This window comes from Pteropus vampyrus, unplaced genomic scaffold, assembly GCF_000151845.1.
Source record: "Pteropus vampyrus isolate Shadow unplaced genomic scaffold, Pvam_2.0 Scaffold104, whole genome shotgun sequence".
NCBI lineage: Eukaryota > Metazoa > Chordata > Mammalia > Chiroptera > Pteropodidae > Pteropus > Pteropus vampyrus.
Window position 1 is genome coordinate 4535147 of NW_011888885.1, and position 20863 is coordinate 4556009.

The window sequence follows — 20863 nt, forward strand, 5'->3', positions numbered from 1 at the left end:
TTCCTGAAATATTTGCCTGTTGTCTCCTTCTGAATAGCCTTTATATCTTTCCTATCTTTATTTTAATATTGTTTTTTATGTTTTAATATTATAAGCCATGTCAAGCTATTTTGTTTAAGTAGTCAGGATATTTTTTAAACTAGCATTTCAAAGTCCCAATAGGATAGTACTTTATTTCACATTCATATCTTTAATAAAACTATATTAAAGTTCTTTGACAAGAAAATATTACAACAATGAAATTGATTAACTTTTTTTGACTTTGCTTCTATAAGATTAAAATGTTCTATCACAGAATAGAGAAACTAGCCTTAGTGATATTATTAATAACAGTGAATACTGTGGAGCCTCCTCTTTATCACCCAGTACCTTCTTATTCCATTCATTCTTTATTGCTTTGCCCTTATCAAATAGGAAAAATTAATATTGGTAATTTCTTAGTATATTTTAGAACAAATGAGTTTGCTTTGTTGCCGTAACCAGCATCTTCATTTTAAGCCTTTTGGTTTAGGAGGTCAGGCCTCATGCTGTACTTGATTTTGTTCTTTAGTGTTGACTCTTCAGGGTGCTCCCCCTGAGACAGTTTTCTAGGTCTCCCAAGTAGTTACTGGCTTTTGGCTTCAGAAAATCTATTGTCAAGAGCATCTAGGGGCATGAGAATCCTGCCTTGTATCATCAGTCTTCTGGTCTTGCTAAGGTTTGACGGGTACGCTAACACTGATTCATCAGTAGGGGCCCCTTCCACCAGACTCTACATCTGCCTTATCTTCAACTTAAGCACAGGTCAGGAGCCTTTTCCTGCTCCTAGGGGATTCTGTTTACAAACATAATTTTTAAAAACATCCAGTGTATAACAGAGATGTAGAGCTATTCAGATTGAAGCAGCAGTTGGGAGTAAGGGCAGTGTTAAGAGTGTTGACTGCCTTGCTTCTTTAACATAACCCAACCTCTTCTCCTTGAGTAGGGATCCCAGGTAAACACTTTATATTTTCCAGCACTTAAATATGATGATGATTAGTTATAAAATCATAGAACTTCAAGAGTAGAATTCCTCTTTCCATGGGCTGTCTGTAAACTTCTGAGAATGAAGTTTCTGCAAAGTACATCATGGGACTATATTCTCTTTGATAATTGCTATAATTATGCATAGTAGTTTGTAATCAGTCACAACAGCATTTGACTTTTTTTATAATATAGCAATGGAAATTGAGCCCAGTTGTCATTAAATGTATCTACTTAGAATTCTGTGCCTTATGACTGCCATGTATCTGATATAGCTTTCATTTATAGGTGGTGGTTTTCAGACATTTTTTAAACATCAGAGTTCCACTTTTCCCTAATAGCTAGGACAAGAGGAAGCTGCTCTGATTGGTCTGGCAGGGTTGGGGTGGTATGGCCAGAGCCTGGGCCCCTGGCCCTTGGCTCCCCCTTCCTTGACAGTCTCTGATGTTAGAAGCCACTGAGTTAGATAATACCACTTTTAATTAATCCTAAATCATGTGGTTACAGAGCTATAAATCTTTAAAATCATCTAGTTCATCTAATCCACCTCTTATTATAAATGAAGAAACTACTACTTTTTTTAATAGCTGAATTTTCAACTTTGTGCTTTAAACTGCTTTCCATAATGCAAAGCCTTTTTTGTTTTTTAACATAATTTTAAATTAAGCCTCTATAGGAAAAGCTCTCCTGTGTTTCCTTTACTCTCACACACTACTACCACATAATACTCCCTGACAGCACATGTGTGTTTTCACCAGGCAACTCTGACATTAGCTAGGTGTTCTATAATTAAGTTCAATTCTGACACCGTCTACCTAGAATTAGCATCAGATCTCACAAGATAAGGGGTTCAGTCCCACAAGACTGTCCCCACTTCAGACACCAGTTAAAAATCCCAGATTGTCACCTGTCCATCTTACAGACTAGCTATAAATTAGGTTCCCATGACCCCTACAGATGAAGAGATACCTAGGGCGTAGTATGTGAAAAAAGGCACAGCGCTCTCCTGGCACCTCCCCTCGTTCTCCAACATAGAAGCTCTCCAGACCCCGTATAGTGGTATTATGGAGGCTTCATCACATAAGCAAATCTCCCTTTCCAGCCCCTCTCACTTTCCCAGAGGATGAGGGATAGGGCTGAAGGTTCCAAGCTCATAGCTTAGTCTTTCTGGCGACCATCTTCCATCCTGAAACTATCTAGAAACCCACAGAGTCACCTCATTAGAACAGAAGACACTCCTATCACCCAAGAAATTCCTCAGGATTTGGGAGAGCTCTTTGTCAGGAACCAGGATCAAAGACCAAACATGAGAACAAAAGATGCTCTCAATGCTCCTTTCACTTAGACAATTGGAAAGGTTTTAAGAGCTCTGTGCCAGGAACCAGGGGCAAAGACCAAAATACATTTTTTTCTTTTAGTTCACAGCCCCTAAAAGCAATAACCATATCTGTCCTAACTGGAAGAATCTCCAAAATACTACTAAGTACCACATGCCATTTAGATGCACTGTATTCATTAATGAAATTCATAGATTATTTTCTTCTATTAGTAATTTATGTTTGGACCGAAGAGAACCTCCGGTTGATCTATGTATAGGCAGAACATTTAACTTTACTTACTTACTTACTTACTTACTTACTTATATTTATGCGAGGCAACCCTTGGTTGACCTCACAGATTGCAAGGACCTTGTCAGCTTACCATCCCTTATTTTTTATTTATTTAAGCCTACAGCACCTGATTTTCCTAGGTGGTCTCCCATCCAAGTAGTAACCAGGCCCGACCCTGCTTAGCTTTCAAGATCAGACGGGGTCGGGCTTGTTCAGGGTGGCATGGCCGTAGACAGAACATTTAGCTTTAAAGCACTGTTTATTTTTTTTAAAAGACTGTAATCTTTTAAATTGAAGGACTCCTGTTTCCCATTACTTGCCTTATAAAATCAAGTAAAACATTTCTTTCCTAGGCATTACGGCACAGGCCAAAATGTGCTAAAGCAAATGTATATGAATCATACAAAAGCTAAAACTCTTTTGTTTGGTACCTGGACTATATATACTCTTGGCGTCTTGTTGATAATGTCATTGCTAAAACCAGAAATATAATCATCCTACTTTTTTCTCCCTTGAAAATGGTTGTAGTTTTGTGTTTTTAAAAAAAAGGTCCTTTGTACATGTATGTCATAACTTTAAAGCTGAGTTAACTATGTAGTTTTTCATCCTGCCTCCACAAATACTACCTGATATTACTAACCTGATATTTTCTAATCCTCTCTTTGGTGCCTGACTTGTACGCCAGGTGTTTTGAGGTGAAAAGGTTATCCATATTTCTTTGCAACCTGTTTTCACAGTATATTTTTTTAATTTTAAGGACAAAAACAAAAGCCCTTTTGATTGTGTATGTACAGTAACAATAGTTTATCTTTAGAGTAAAACTTATGTATTTCTCAGGTATATGTTTTTTAGTAAAATAATCTTGAGTAAAAAAAATTTTCCCTGGCCTTGACACATACACACTTACATGTGACTCCATTAAAAGTTGAAAATAAATATGACTTCATGGCCATTTTAACTAAAGTTAGAATCTTCACTTATGTCATTCTACATTACAGCATTTCTTTCTAATAGAAACAAAACTTAAATTGATTTCTGGCACTTGTTACTGCTCCATCTGAATTAACTATTGTGAGTTGCCATGAGATAGATTCTCTTCACGAAAGCATCTGTTTTATAGAAAGCCTAACTAATGTAGATTATTTTCTTAATTTTGGTCTGTTTTCTAAAATCGTTTCTATTTTTCTATTGCGATCTCCCAATTTTTAAACAATATTGGTTTATATGGTTTTTTAAATTATGGACTGTTTTATGCCTTTCAAACTAGTAACCACTGCTTCTGTCTGTTTTTACATACCCATAGCATTCCCTCATTTGTAATCTTACTTCCACCCCAAGCATCCCATTTTCCTTTCATACTCTCCTTGCATTCCCCATCTCTCTACTACCACCACTCCTGAAAAGTAGATTCTGATATCAAATCAAAAGGTGAGTGGACTTGGTAGAGAAACAGGGAACAATTTTTTTTCCTACTTCTACTTCCCATTCATTCCAGCAAGTAGTATTTAGGAGTTTTAATTTCTTTCTAGTTAATTTTCTGTTAGTTTTCTCCTTTTTTAAGTCAAACAGTATTTCATCTTCTCGACTTGATGCACTTTAGTAATCATACACCTGTTTGTCTTACAGTATTTTAATGGTGGCTTTGTCTACATTTGCCATATCATTATTGGGATTGGTTCTTTTTTGGTTATCAATGTGCAACTTCAAGTCTAACCTCTGCCCACTTAAACTCTGTTAATATCGAGGATTGTGTGTGATTATCAAAATTTATAGATTGGCAGCTCTATAGAAGGAAAACTGTATTTCTGCCATGAAGCATCATGTGAGCAGTGTATCAGCCCTCTGAGAGTCTAAGTACTAGCCATCTGGGCTATTGGACTATCTGGGAATGTTCTTGAAGTTCAGAAAATAAGACTTCCCACCGAATTATTTTCTTCCAGACAGTCAGGTGGAGGTTGTCATACATTTCTGCTGGGGAGCCCTCAGCATATGGATTTGGCCATGTCCTGCAGGACCTGATGATAGCTTACCTTGCAGGGAAGGAGAGTCGCTCCCAGATAGCCCTCACGAGTGGCCCTGGAGCAGGAAGTGGTGAAGCAGATCTTCCTGGTTTGGGAGGAGCCTGAGGTGGACCTCTCGTCCTGAGTCTGGAAGGTAAATTTGTTGTTACCTGTAAATTATGGTTCTGCTAGTTCATGCTATGCCAATCCAGACTTTCAGAGGTATCCCTCCTGCCAGCAAGAGAAGACAGATGACTTGGATGAAGATGGCTGTCAAGCCCTGGGTCATTTAGTCTTCCACACTTAAGAATATTCATTTTAAACAAAAGGGCAGCTATGTCTATGAAGTTACCTTATTTCAACACATTGAGCACATACTATGCAATGACTGTGGTGCTCTTTTTTGTTGTTATTTTCGTTTCTCCTTTTTTTCTTAGAGTGAACCATATGGATTGGTTTAAGAGGGCCTAGCAGAACCACAAACTTACAGGCAAGAACAAATGTCACTTTCTGCTACTTTCTCCTATACCAATCCAGACTGTAGGAACCAAAATATTATATAATATCCCCCACTAAAGTGAATATTAACTTTATTTTTTAAGTCAACATGTTGACCCTTTGTTTTCTTTAATAAAATATGACTAAAAGTTTTTTTCTCCGAACAATTTAAGGCTTTTTTCTTTTTTTTTTAAGTCAGTATGACATTATCATAGCTAGTTCAAAAAGAGTTCTGTATGCCAAATTCACTTAGCAGTATACCAACGTAACCCCCAACCAGTCAGCATAGCCATGCCTGTTTCTTCTTAATGAAAGTCTAGCCCATTTCATAACATTTGGCAGCCAAACAAAGGAGGTCGAATACCCTACCTTAATTCAATACATATATTTAACTATATCTGTCTGCTCTGATTGGTTCATCCTCACAGAAATGGCTACATGATCTTTGTGTTAATATATCTTAGTTTAATCTATGTTACCTATTTTCCTTCCAGCCACTCCTTTTCTGATCATATCTGCTGGCAATAGGGATGGCCCTACAGTCTAGAGTGATACAGGGGGAGATAGCAGAACCTAAAGAGTCCAGTCTTTCGATTTAAGAAAAGCAGAAAGAGATAGTCATGATGGACGTATTATTTTTGGCACAGCTCAGGGAAATAGTTAAGTGTACCCTTCCAGAATCACAGATAGTTGAAATAGGCCACTATCTCCAAGTTATTGAGGTATATCCATTGCTTGCTACTTAAAGCAATTGCCATAAATTGATTCTGTCTTTGGTTTTCAGTCTTAATTCTAATTCAGTATTACTTGACATGTTCTTCCTGTCTTTCAGAAATTTCAAAAACTATTAAGAGGATAGGGATTGAATATTATTTTAGGCTAATCCTCCTTTTGGGTTAGCATCTGCCAGATTATGAGAGGCCTTGCATGGAAAACATTGCCCAGTGTTCAAATTGGCTAGTTCGTATAACTCTTAAATATCTTTGTTTACTCATCTTTGAGCTTAAAAGCTGTTTTGTCTTTTCCTGATTTGTTCATATTATCAGATCTTTTATAATCTCATTTAATCCTTTTCTCTATGATCAAGGTTCTAAATTATATTTAATGAGAAGCTGATATCAAGGGCCACAGAGACTGTTTAGTATTTTTAGCATTTATGTTCCTAAATTCACTTATTTGAATTAATTAGCCATTGCATAAGCTCCACATAATTGTAAATGGCCTCAAATTTTAAGGATTAAAATGTAATGGAAATTGTAATTTGGAAACATATGTTAGATTTTAGAAAATGCCTTCATAATAGTCATTTGATCGGTTTTCTGAGTCCCCATCTTAACCATTTGATGTGGAGGCTAGTGATAACTAGTTCTAACATTGAAAGTTTTCCCTTTGTTTATAGTAACTCCTACATGAGAAATTTAAAAATAATAAATTGTATAACAACATGGTATGCATCTCCAAAAACTCTTCGACTCCACCTTTTAAATAACTTTATACAGGGCTTTTGCCATATATCTGTTTTATTTCTAGCCTATGAATTTAACTAAGATATGTTTCGTTTCTCTTTTATTATTGGAAACCACATTGCTGATTGGAATTATTTTTCTTTCTGCTCTTTGGCCACATATTTTTAAATTAGAAGTTAAGGTAAAGTGTTTTCATTCAGCGCATATTAAAAATAATGAGTTTCTGGGGTTTATGTCAAGATTGTGGAATAGGGTCTGCCCAGCATCATGGCATCATAAATTTAAAAAAAAAAAAAAAAAAAATAAATTTAAAAAAAAAAAAAAAAAAACTTTAAAAATACTAAAATAATAATGAGGCTCTTACATTAACTTTAACCTGTGAAATCTACTATCAAGTTTGTGTTTTACAAAAATTGCTGCTCTGGTCTTGTATTGGGACGGTATTGACTTTTGAAGTTAACATGGACCTGTTCTAGTACATGGGAATTCTTTTCATCTTGAGCTTAACCCTATCACTGGCTTTTTCCAATTAAAATTCTGTGAAAGAGGAGGAGTAAGTTATATTTTCAGAGAAAAATGAGTGAATTCAATGGCATTTTTAGTTTAATACTTCCATTATTGGTGATAATGCTTAATTTTGAATGATATATTTTAGGCTTTATGTTAATAAGATGATAATTTAATAATTTTTATATGACAGGCACCTATGGGGACCTGCTGGGGTGATATCTCAGAAAATGTGAGAGTAGAAGTTCCCAATACGGACTGCAGCCTACCTACCAAAGTCTTCTGGATTGCTGGAATTGTAAAATTAGCAGGTGAAAAGCATGCATAATATTGTACTAGAAAATGCCGATTATATTTGTAACTTAGAAGAAAGCATATTTGTAAATTTTGTAAAAATGTTGCCAAATAAGTAATAAATATGGTAATAGAGTATAGATTGGCAAACATTTTTCTGTAAAAAGCTAGACAGTAAATATTTTCAGCTTTGTGGGCAATACAAACTCTGTCACAATTGCTTAGCTCTACCATTGTAGCATGAAAACAGCCATAGCAATATACATATAAGTAGGTGTGGCTGTGTTCTAGTGAAACTTTATTTATGGACATCGAAATTTGAATTTACTAAAATTGTCACACATCGTGAAATATCCTTCCTTTGAAATTTTTTCATCTAATTAAAAATGTAAACGCCATTCTTAGATGGCAGACTGTGAAAAACATGAGGCAGTAGGCCAGCTCTATAGAGCATAATATAGTTTGCCAACCTCTGGTATAGGGAAATAACTTGGAAAAGTAACACCAAGTTGAAGTACTAAAAAAATAAGGGTAAGGTTCATAGTAGTAAATAAGTGTCGATAATTTCATGTATCCTGGGTTATTCCTTTTTCTTCATTCCCACTGCTTTCGTGTACCCTGTGTTAGGGACCTCCTATTAGACACTGTGGGCAAGTGATGTGCAGAAGTATAAGCCTCGTTTTTTTTTTTTCAGCGACTTCACATCTGCCAAATGTTGAATGTATTTATGACCAGGTGCTCAGCAAGTGGTGGTATAGTAGGGCACTGTAGTCAGTGCTTTAGATGAGGGAGCAGCCACTCAAATAAGAAAAGTTGTCCTTAGATTTTTGGAAGAGGTGTCTTACCCATCCGACTCTTTTTTCTAGGCCTATTTCCATCAATTCTCTCCAAAACACCCTGTATATAGCGCACTATATACAACTGAAAGATTTACTTTACCTAAAAATGATTTCAATTTCATTTTTCTGCTCAGGCGTCTTTAACAGCTTATTTATTCTTAAAGGATCAAGATGGTCAGTATTTACAACTGAGTTGGGCCATACACCAGAAACAAAATTTTTTGTTGATCCCAGCATAAGTGATCTGTTGAGATTTATATCCCTCCTCCCTCATACCGCATGTTCTTTGTCACCTCTGCCTGGAGAGATCTCCATGCTTTGTATATCGCATATAACCCAATTCAATTCCCACCTTTTCTTTGAAACAGTTCCCCAGCCACATAAGCATCCTCTAAATGCTTTTATTATTCTGTAGGCCATAATTTAAAAGTGATATGTTGTTTCTGTCTTAGATGTTTAAGTCCGTTGCATTTAATAGCCAAGAATTATTTCTACCTTCCATTTCTGGCTTTACATTTCTGTTTTATCTAATTGCCTCATATATCTTATTCTAAGCCACTTTATTGGTTTTAGAAATTAGCCTGATGTTAATCAGGAACTAGAGCTCGACAACAAACTCATGAATTTTTCTGTGAATTCTTGAATTTTAAAACTAAAATTTTCATTGTAGGTATTAACACATGAAAATAGGGACTGAACTTAGCTCCATGCCTGAAATACAAGTTTATTGGGCCTTTTTTATTCCACTAAAGGCCTTAAATTAAATCATCATAAGATTTGTTAAATTATAAACAGGTTATATCAAATACTTCTTATTCTTTCTAGGAGATACAGCTTTCTATTTGAACCTACAGTTTTTAAGTGATTTACTTTTGTTTGTGTTTATTGAATTTTCTTACCTAACATTTTCAAATCTTATTTCCAAATATACAGGACAGAAAAATTTAGACTCTTAAAATAGCCACATCCAAATTATCCAAGAATAATTAATTGGTCACCTGATCAGCTAGATAAAGCAATTTCTTTGATATACTTTAACTGGGTTTCTGTGACTTGACAAGTTTTGACTCACCACCACAATCTTCTTTCTTTTCAGGACTACGCATTCTAGTAGCACTTTCCTACCCTTGTTTTTACTGAGAATTTGTTTTCTAGAATTTAAGAAATGGTAACCATGCTCTGAAACAGTTAAACTGATTGCATTGTACAAGTCATTCTTACAGTCTGATCCATACACTAGTAGCAGCAGCATTACTGGGAACTTGTTAGAAATGCAGACTCTGAGACCCAACCAGTATCTACTAATCAGAATCCCTGGGATGGGGTCGAGCCATCTGTCCATTCACAAGCCCTGCACATGATTATGTTGCAGTTGTGCACAACATTTGACAGCCACTACCAGCACCCATATCCTGTTTCATTTCATTTTCTCATGTGATGATTGATTTGTTGGTTTCAGGTTACAATGCCCTTTTACGATATGAAGGATTTGAAAATGACTCTGGTCTGGACTTCTGGTGCAATATATGTGGTTCTGATATCCATCCAGTTGGTTGGTGTGCAGCCAGTGGAAAACCTCTTGTCCCTCCTAGAAGTAAGTAGCTTAGGTATCCTTACTGTCATTTAGAGATATGTACTTAAAGGCAGTTTCACACATAATAACATCAAGGTTGTACAGAAATTAAAATACTACATTTGGGTTTCAAGTAACTTATTTGCTGGCAAGACATACTTGTTTTCTCTATTTTTGTTGTTGTTCTTCAGGACATTAATTAATACTGAAAATTGCAAGGAAATTTGTTACTTTTTTTTTAACAAATACTTTATGAAGCAGTTCTACTCTTTGCTAAAGTGTAACTGGTTATTTCTTTTGTTTTAGCTATTCAGCATAAGTATACAAACTGGAAAGCTTTTCTAGTGAAACGACTTACTGGTGCCAAAACACTTCCTCCTGATTTCTCACAAAAGGTAAAGATAGGATCTTAGAAAGGACTAAAGTATCAAATGAGAGCTCTACAAAAAGGAGTAACTGCCAAGTTTTTTAAGGAGTTGTTTTAGTGAGCCAGATCTTTATTAAATATTGAGCGCTCTCAGTATTTTCCACAGTGCAGTATTAAAATGATTTGTAGACCTTTGTCATGAATTCCAGTTTTTGTCTGCTTTTGTTTCGAGGTTTCAGAAAGTATGCAGTATCCTTTCAAACCTTGCATGAGAGTAGAAGTGGTTGACAAGAGGCATTTGTGTCGAACACGAGTGGCAGTGGTGGAAAGTGTAATTGGAGGAAGATTAAGACTAGTATATGAAGACAGTGAAGATAGAACAGATGACTTCTGGTGCCATATGCACAGCCCATTAATCCATCATATTGGTTGGTCTCGAAGCATAGGCCATCGATTCAAAAGATCTGGTAAGCACCTGTCACAGAACTCCTGTTGAAAATATTGAGGCTAAATTGTACTACTTGGTTATTTTTCTCCACAGAGTAGCATAGATCAAAAATAGCGTTCTAGCTGTCTGGGCTGCTTATTCTGCCTTAATTAGGGAAGCTTCACATCAGAATATTAGTGTCCTAACTAATTCCTTTACATTCCTTCCACTTGTTCTCAATTAAAGAATAACGCACTTTTGGTCACAACTACACGTGTTTTCTTATACTTTTCTTATCCAGCCCATTTGAAATATCTAAAGATAGCCTTTCCCTTTCCATTCAGTTTTAATCAAAATAGCAAGATTACATATGGCTTGACTTAATACTAAACACATTAAAACATACTTATAAAGTTGTAATTCCCTAACAAGGGAATTACCAGCATTCTAATTGGCTGAATGTATTTAATAGCACATGTACTCTAAAGAGAGAATGACTATTAAAGAATATTCACCATAAATGTAGAAGGCATGTATTTTTGCCATGTTTTAGATAATACATACCTTGTGAGTTTGAAACCTTCAAAGAAACGTGGTTTTTGGTCTTCTCACAAATGCTGACAGATTAGTATGTAACTTTTCCTTGTAGATATTACAAAGAAACAGGATGGACATTTTGATACACCACCACATTTATTTGCTAAGGTAAGAAGTTTTTATAAGAACCCTCATTTGTAAATTATGTTTGAAAGAGGGTTGTGGGTTTTTTTTCCTAAAATTATGGAAATCACGATTACATATGTTCACTTAAAAGAATTAAGTCTTGTAATTCATAGATGTCACACCATTGATTATAATTATTCTTAAGTTCTGTTTGCCTGAATTCTCTCTGTTCCCTAATGGAAGTTTGAGTTATAATATTAGGTAGGTAGGAGAAGGCATTTGGTATTTTCGTCTGGTAAACCTTTTCAAATTGGTAATATTTTAATTGTTAAAACGATAACATTTGTAATAGTAGATGTGCTTTCATGTAATTCTTTAGGTAAAAGAAGTAGACCAGAGTGGGGAATGGTTCAAGGAAGGAATGAAATTGGAAGCTATAGACCCATTAAATCTTTCCACAATATGTGTCGCAACTATTAGAAAGGTAAGAGAATGGGTTCTAAAACATAGAAATGCAGTTATAGCAACTGGGTGTAAGGTAATAGACAAGGAGGCCCCTGGCATACTCATTTTGACATAAAATGTGTATGTCTGGATTGTTACTGGGGAGAAGGTTACTAATAATTTCAAAATGAATTTTAATTCTCTTGTCAGAGATTCTCTTTTTATATAGTTTATTGTCAAGATTGTCATCTTAAGTTAGCTACCTTTATTTGTGTAAGTATATCTTAAATTAGAGGAAGAAAATTTATTCAAGTTACTTTCTGGTCAAAGCTAGTCCAACACAATTGTAACGAGGCCAGGTTTATATTCAGTTTCATTTGTTAACTATTTGTGCCTTTTCCTTCCTTTTGGTAATACTTTATTTTCTCTTTTTCTTCTCTTCTGAAACTGCTTGTATGAAAACACTTAGAGGAGTGGTTCTCAATTCTCAGTTAAGCATCAGAATTGCCTGGAGAACTTATAAAAATATATAGGTAACCAGGCCTCTTATCCCCCTCATCCCCCATTCTGCTATAATCAGTCTGGTTTGGGGCCCTAGCATTGGCATTTTTTTCAAGTCCCCAGGTGATTCTCAAGTACAGCTGTAGTTAAGAACTGCTAACCCAGAATCTACTTACATAAAGGTATAACTTAAGTTGTGATTTGCATTTCAACACAGTTTAAAACCTTAAGCCAAAAGAATTAAACACAATTATCATGGCCACCATGCCCCAAGCACTTGTGTTCAAGGTCACACAGCTAGACAAGACTGGTTCCAAACCCTGTTCTTTCTCTCCCTGACTGGTGATCAGAGCCACCTGGTATGATTTAAAACAGATTTCTATGATCTACTTTAGACTTACTCAGTCAGAATCGCAAGAAATATTGCCCCAAAATCTGTTTGTTTAAAAAAGAAAGAAAAGGAAAAGTTTCTAGGTGATTTTAACAATCAACCAGCTTTGGGATCCAGTGCCTTTATACCATGCCCTGTTCTAAGAAATGAAAAAGAAGTGTCCAGTAAGTAGAATATCAAGTTTTATTCAGAAAATACTTAGTCAATACCCTCCGTGCTAGATTTGGTGGGGACTCAAAAGCTTACAGTCTAGTAGAACAAGGTAAGATGTACAAAAACAAGTTTAATACAATTGCCTGTGACCTAAGAAAACTACCAACAAAGCCTGTTGAAGTTCAAATGAGAGATCACATTGTCTCAGAGGAATCAGGGAAAGCTTTTTAGAAAACAGGACATTTGAAAACTTCGTCTCAAAGGATGGGAAAAACCAAGCCCAGCAGAGATACAGGAAAAAACTGTGAGAAAAGAATGTGCACAAAAGCATCGAGGAAGGTATCAGCCACGTTTAGGAGATGGCAAATATTTCACACACAGTACACATCAAACAAGTTGCATTGAATATTCTGGGCAAGGCTTTTGTTTATAAGAAACCCATCCAAGTTGACTCTAGGAGAGTTACTTTAAGGACACAGTGGGCAATCTCACATATGTGCAAGGACACGGGGATGAGAACTAGAAAGGCATAAGCTATTTATTACTCTCGACCTATTAGAGGCTTCTTTGTCTCATCTCTTTTTTGTTCTGAATCTATGCCACTTTTCTTTCACTCTCAATTGGTGTTCTGCCCACTCAATCTGTACATGGTGGCCCCTCTTCCTATTTTGTACCACAGCCTTTCATTTTCAGCTCTGAGCCACCATGGCTTGACAACAGTCTCTGTCTGCTAAGTCTAATTCCTTCGGCTTGCTGCCCTAAAGGTTAGATACTAATCCTTGGTACAGTCAGCTATTTAGAAAGGGAGAAAGGAATCCCGCATGAGGACAGGTAGTTCTTTACAGAGGTCTTAGACAAAGCTGTTACACTCGAAGAAAAAGTTATTATATACATATCCAATATAGTAGAAATAACTAGGAGAAAGGACCTTGGGGGCAGATACTAAGAGATAATGTGGAACCAGGAAGTACAGGCTTTGAATGCTTGGTCAGGCCATCTGAGCTTTCTTTAGCAACAGGAAAAGCTGGTAAAGGGTTCTGGCATAAGCAGGTCATACCAAAGGAAAATTTAACTGTGTAAAAGGGAAATGTCCATAGAGGAAGGCTAAATGCTATAAATAAGATAGTGGAGAGAGTTAATGGCAAAGATAAAAGGACCAAATGTTTAATAAGCATTGTGGGACCTATAATTGATTACCTTTGAAAGGAGTAAGAGGAGTTGTTGCTTTGATGCCCTTTATCAACTCTCAGAGAATTTGTTCAGCCTGCAAGTAAAATGCAGGACTGAGAAACTAGAAGGGAGACAAATTCATGATAAAGCTTGAGAAATTGTTGGCATAGACGTCGGCTATTGAAGCACTGGGTGTGGATAATCTCACCGAGTTAGAGGTGAAAGGGCAGCCACCAATAAGATGTGGAAGGAATGATCAAAGAGTAGATCGCAATGTAATGAGTCTGGGAGAATATATTTCAAAAAGTTAAGAGTCCTCAACAGAAATTGGATACTGCAGAGGGTCTAAAGTTTGAGGAGGGTGAGTTTTGGAAAAAGGCACTAGATTTGACAAACTAGGTCGTTGGTAAATTTAGCAGTTTAGTAGGGTAAGAACAGAAATCAGACTGCAACAGTTACATAGTATATTATTGAACTGGGTCTCTGGATGAAGACATAGAAGTTCATTATACAAGAATAGTACCTTTTCTGTTAAGTGTGAACTGTTTCAAAATAAAATATTTGAAAATATTTTTGATGTCATGGAAAATGGGAGACATTAGAGTATAAGACATGGTGTTTTGAAGCAAAGTACCAGTAAAGTTTATCCTGCGGTGAAAAAGGGACGATTACAGCAGTCTGAGGTACAAAGGAAGGGATGTGAGGACCCTTGCATAGCCAGCCTTAGATTCTGTCACAAAGGAACATGGTTATCTGTACCATAAGAGAGGTAAAGTTGGAGCTTGAAGATGTAAAAGGTTTGGAAAAACTCCTCTGTGTGATAAATTCAAAGAAAAGAAATTAAAGTTATTACTGAGCAGGATTTAGAGCCTAGCCAAGACTAGATAGTTAAATTGAGAAAGAGCACTCCGCCCAGTTTCATGATTTTGCACAGCAGCAGGCAGCCTTAGCCCTTGGCAAAGGCACTATTTTTCCTAGACCTCTGAAATCATTTCTGTGTAATCCTGCTTTTGTTTCTAGAAAGTACACACTAGAATTTACATAGATTTTCCATTATGATTTCAGTTATTTAACATAATTGAATTAAAAAAACATTTTTCACTTTTAAGAGACCTTTATGTAATAGATTTTCCTTTCTTTTAGTATGTCACTAAAAGGATCATTTTTGTAATGGTGGTATCTAATTTTAAGTACTTGGAATTCTTTTAATTTAAAAGGTGCTGGCTGACGGATTCCTGATGATTGGGATCGATGGCTCAGAAGCAGCAGATGGATCTGACTGGTTCTGTTATCATGCAACCTCCCCTTCTATTTTCCCTGTTGGTTTCTGTGAAATTAACATGATTGAACTTACTCCACCTAGAGGTACTTCATCCTAATACATACACTAGGTTTTCGTTCTTGATTTCTTTTTACGTGATATTTGTTTACAGCATTTAACATAGCCCTAAATATCTTGCTGGTGAATATATGTGTATATATTGCATATATAAATATATGCATACATAACAGGAGCTATGGAATGCTCTAAAAACATAAAGCACTGTATTCCAAATAGCTTCAGTAACTTACATTAGTCTAGAATTTTTATTGAGCCTACTGTACATTTTATAATATGAATAGTATTCTCAAGTCTTGTTGAGATGGTGATGTCTCAATAGACTCAATAGTCTCAATAGACTATTTAATACATAAACTTTTTTTAGAAATACTTGAGTTTTGGAGAGAGAGCAAGTTTTCATTTGTAGATTCCCATGTAGTTTTTTAAAAGATATACCTTTAAATAGTTCTTGTGGCTTAACTGGTAACATTCCTAATTTCAATATCTAAGCCTTGGGTCTTTCTCTTAAGAAAAGAAGAAGGAAAACCAAAACCAGAGGTCTATAAAAATAGTATTTGCCCAGCCAGTTTTCTTTCTTGGAAAGAAAGAAAAATGTCACTGGAAAGTGTTAAATGCTAGACTGTTCTGAGCCTAGGATTGAAAAAGCAAAAGTCTGTACTTGAGGTAGACAGAGGAGAGGAGAGTCACTTTTGCCTTAGGATAAGTGGGTACACCAGTGTCTTTCTAGAAAAAGAAGAAAATTCTTATTTTAACATAGAGGAATTATTGGACTCAACAGTTTTAGTGCCTGAGTTAAAATTTTATCATATAACCTAAAACCTGAGATTTTAAGTGTACTGAGTTACTTTGTATTTACTCATTTTAAGTGAATTGCAACTAAAACCAGTTGTGTCTTTCAGGTTACACAAAACTTCCTTTTAAATGGTTTGACTACCTCAGGGAAACTGGCTCCATTGCAGCACCAGTAAAACTATTTAATAAGGTAAATTTAAGTGATGACATAATAATTATGTGCAATTTTGTTGATGCCACACAAATGTAAATTATCATTGATCCAAATGTCTTTGCTTTATATTAGAATTTCTTAGTGGAGATTAATATAAACAAATATAGAATAATAAAACAATATAAACATTTCCTTTACTTAGGAAGTGCTTATTTCCAAACTTTGTTTCATTTTTTTAATCTGAGTAAAATAGATGTGAATACATTGCCTAACCCCTTCTTAAATGCTTCACTTTCATATGTTTCAATAAATAGAGAATTATTTGGGACTTCTGTGGTTTAAATTGTTACTTGTTATATTATGGTTATATTATGGTTACTTTGCTTCCTTTTTTTCCCTCTGTTAGTGATAGTGAAGTTATACATTCTTCTTTTCACCAGTGTTAATGTTTTGCCCTCTCCATGTCAGGATGTTCCAAATCACGGATTTCGTGTAGGAATGAAATTAGAAGCAGTAGATCTCATGGAGCCACGTTTAATATGTGTAGCCACAGTAACGCGAATTATTCATCGTCTCTTGAGGATACATTTTGATGGATGGGAAGAAGAATATGATCAGTGGGTAGACTGTGAGTCCCCTGACCTCTATCCTGTAGGGTGGTGTCAATTAACTGGATATCAGCTACAGCCTCCAGCATCACAGTGTAAGTTGGTATACAGAAAAGGTGTCCTTTTGTAAAAATCAGCAATTCTCCAGAGGACTGTCTCACATAATCATCATGTGAGCTCACAGGACAAGAATATGCCTATGTCTGATTGGTTACCAGGTAAGATCTTAAGACTCAACAATATCACAGAATCAGACCATGTGTACCATGGCCATGTGAACTCAATAGTCAGTTACCTGATGACCATAGAAACACAAAAGTAAGAGCACTCACAAATTAAACTAGACTTATTTTAATGAGTTTAAAGATTATAGGCTAAAAATTTACTGATGTATATATAATAAGTACTTATTGAATAAAAAGTAGAATCTGTCATGGTTTTACCAAAACAAGTGCCCTTATTTCCAAAGCATTATGTACTTTTGTAAGCATAATGGTCTTGGTAAAGATAGTTCATCTGAGATGTATATGTAGTTGTAAACAGTTATCTGGTACCAATTTTCCCTTTTATTTTACAGCATCAAGAGAAAGCCAGTCAGGTTCATCAAAACAGAAGAAAAAAGCTAAGTCCCAGCAATACAAAGGACATAAGAAAAGTGGGTCACCACATGGTGTTTATATACATTTCCTAAATTGTTAACCAATTGAGATTATAGTATTCTTGCACAGAAAATGATAGCCCTTGTGAGAGCTGCTGACTGTGCATTGTGTATTATGCTTAAAGGTGCAGTATGCCATAAAAGGCAAACATTTTCAATAATGAGAAACATGTATTGTAATTGACAGAAAAAATGATTACCATATTTAAAACATGCATGGTAAAGAATAGAGCCTACAAGTGATTCTTAGAATAATATGTAAACCTACTGAAAATTTTTTTATTTAAAAAGCAAATGCTTGATGCTTACAATAGACTTGGAGCTTAATAAACCCATCCTTCTTAAAAACCAAAAATTTCTAGAATGATATTTAAAAGAAATTAAGTTGATGGCTAACAAGGTCAGGCTTAAGTAAGTTTTTCTAAATATGTTTTATATATTATATTTTACATTATAATAAATGATTATTAACATTAATAGTCAAAATAATATAAAATATATTGATAGCTCTATTTGATTCTTTTAAAATCTTTTTCCTCACCATAGAAAACCACAGAATCTTTCTTTGAAGCTTGTCATGGACTATTTTATTCTGAGATTCTTTTCATGTGAAGATATTCTTAAAAGTAAAAAGTACATTTGAGAATTAAAACTAAAACAGATTTTTTTCAGCTACTTGCCATATGTCTCTTTAATGATGAAGAGACAAGCAGCATGAAAAATCAAATACATCCTTCCTTCCTTTTTCAATTATAATTGTTTCTTTATAATTTTTTCTGTGGGGGAATTTTTAAAAATCTGCCAGCCACTGCAGTGGTGCTTTAGTTTCCTCCCAGCATGAAACCCAGGTCAGCCTCACAATAGTGATAAGCTTCAGACCTATTTCTCATCCTCTCTTTTATATTACAGACATAAGCTTCCCATAGGCCTAGAATGATTTTGCCCACTACCTGCTTGCCACGTTTGATATTTATCTGAAAGAACTTTAGGGAGCATTGCCAGACTAGGCATACCAAACTGATTTCCCCTTTATCTGGAAATGATTAAGAAGAATTCACCTGGAAACTTTGTCAGTGGGACTAATCATGGTAAATGTAATCACTAAGCTTTCTGGAAGGTTGAACAGCACAGGCTGTTTTAGCCTATCTTTTTCCTTTCTGATGGACAAGACTAGGATTTCAGAATTTCCTTTCCAAGATGTTGAATTAAGAACGTTTTTTTATTACTCGGTGGCTATATGATGTATACGTTTTGGAAGTAATTTCTGACCACTGTATACGCAGTTCACATGCCTCCCTCAGTGTGACTTGCAGGGTTTGTTTCTAGCTATGGGGTTTAGTGATTTTGCATTAATGGGCTTAGAGGCATGGGAAGAAATATGAAATTAATGAAGTGGTAATATCAGTATCTCAGTTTTTAGTGACATTTAACATTAAATTTCTGGATTAGCTGGAAAAAAATGAAATTAGCTATAAATGTAGTGTGTTAACTGTAACATTTTAATAGCTCTTAATACTATGGCATCATCTCTAACGCCTTTAAATTGTCCTTTGAACATGGAAAGGAAAATAACAGGATGCACAGTCTCTTATTAGTAAAACCTTTGGGGCCAGATGCGTTTCAGAATTCAGATTGTTGGGGATTTTAGAAAAATACAGTGTACGTAGCATATATTTTACTCCGTGCAGACTCTGGAGCATTTTATGAAGCAAAATTAATATAAACATTTACACTAAATGGGCCAAATAAAGATTATAAATAGTATCACCAAGTGAGGTCTGGTTTTGTTACTCAAGTTTTACAAAAAAAAAACTTTTGAATTTTGGAGTTGAGGATAAGGAATTGTAGTTCTATATGAATAAAACAGAAGCAATCTTCATTGTATATAAGGTTAGGTCCAAAGCCCTTTTACTTATTTTTTTACTCAGGAAATCATTTATTAGAAATTTTTCCCACAAAACTACTTACCCAAATCAGGAAGAATTTGATGTCCAGAAACCTAAGTCATCCGTTGCATGCAGATTTATAGCAGATAGGCTGCTGAACCTTTTATCTGTTTAAAGTTCGCTACAGATCATTATATTCTGACTCTGTTGTTTCATCTTCTAGCTCTTTGGTTTCCTGTACCTAAAATCATTCAGCAGTATGTTCCTGAGTAATGCTTTTTTTTTTTTTTTTTTTAACAGAAATAGACAAGTTAATTGGCTTCATTATTCTAGCTTGTCATATAATGAGCTGTGTGTATGTTCTAAAGGGATAACTATTAACTAGTGCTTTGGAAAAATAAGTAATGTTCTGCCTAGAGGATCATATAGACCATGTGTGCATGTATCTGTCCAGTCAGGAAAGCCTTTTTTTCTCACGTTTAGTTATTCTAGATCCCAAAAACAAACACTAATTTCTGTACCATCATCAGGGGCTATTATAGGTAGTAGAGAGTTTGAGATTCTCTTTGCATTATTAATTCTAAGCATGTAGTACATTAGAAAAAGTCTAAATGATTCTGCATGTGATTTAGGTTTGGCAGTTGAGAGTTGAATGTGTACTCACTTGTAACTTAGTTTCCAGATCGTTTTCCATAGGAATACTGTCTGGCTTAGATCTTTCAATCCTGATTTTGTAAAGCATAATTTCTGATTGCCCTTGCCTGGGTCATTTGTATACTCTGGAAGAAAACACATAATTTATAGTCACAAAGATAATGTAAAGTATCCTTCGCTTTCAACTTGATGCACTACACTTGGTTGTTCAATATTTGCAAAGTTTAGAGTATCTTGTCTTGGTTGGTGGTGAAAGCATTGCTTAAGTCTTCGAAGGCTTATGTTTGCTTATGAGACTATAACCAGTGGATGTTTCAAAAGCAATTATGTTGCTTAAAAACTCACACGCAACAAGCTTTACATTTTAAAATTTTAAAAATGTTTTTCAGAATAAGAATTATAAGTATTTTCTTAAATAATGGACTGTAAAGCAAAAGTTATGGGAGCACGTTTCATATCACTAAAATCCTGCCACCCAGATGATATGTTAAAAACTGTTTGATTTTTCCCTGAAGGCCAGTGTTTGGACTTAAACGGGCAATGAAATGCTACCCTACTAGTAGGACTTTAAAACCCTCCTCTCCTCCACTGGATTTTCAGACCCCCTCAAGCTAAAAATTTCTCGAAGGAAATTAGCCAGCCATTCTCCATACTAAAAATGCTCTCTGTAATTCATTTGCTTTGTTTTGTTTTAAGTTTGAGAGGAACCAGAATTACTAGACTCTCAGAGACTAGAAAAAATCTCCCCCCTCAACACACACACACACACACACACCTTGTTTTCAGAACTACAAACCTTGCATAGTTGGTTCTCTTTTCAGAGTATCCTATGCAACACACCCTTTCCTAGTTATATCATGCACT

At 35.3% G+C, this 20863-nt stretch overlaps 1 protein-coding gene and 1 pseudogene across 29 annotated transcripts in view; one reads left to right on the forward strand and one right to left on the reverse strand.

The window, feature by feature from the left end:
* The window catches only part of MBTD1 (mbt domain containing 1), a 57694-nt gene that overhangs the window by 28991 nt on the left and 7840 nt on the right, over window positions 1-20863 (forward strand). For 28 of the 29 annotated variants that reach the window (XM_023533530.1, XM_023533523.1, XM_023533548.1 and 25 more), the window contains 10 exons: window positions 7277-7394; window positions 9676-9810; window positions 10096-10184; window positions 10389-10623; window positions 11233-11288; window positions 11626-11730; window positions 15123-15270; window positions 16147-16229; window positions 16662-16896; window positions 17379-17456. In XM_023533530.1, coding sequence (XP_023389298.1) covers window positions 7277-7394; window positions 9676-9810; window positions 10096-10184; window positions 10389-10623; window positions 11233-11288; window positions 11626-11730; window positions 15123-15270; window positions 16147-16229; window positions 16662-16896; window positions 17379-17456 — 1282 coding nt within the window. Of the gene's footprint in view, window positions 1-4649; window positions 4767-7276; window positions 7395-9675; window positions 9811-10095; window positions 10185-10388; window positions 10624-11232; window positions 11289-11625; window positions 11731-15122; window positions 15271-16146; window positions 16230-16661; window positions 16897-17378; window positions 17457-20863 lie in introns of all 29 variants that reach the window. The other variant, XM_023533551.1, reaches the window with a different exon arrangement.
* Window positions 2728-2846, reverse strand: LOC111742949 (annotated as a pseudogene).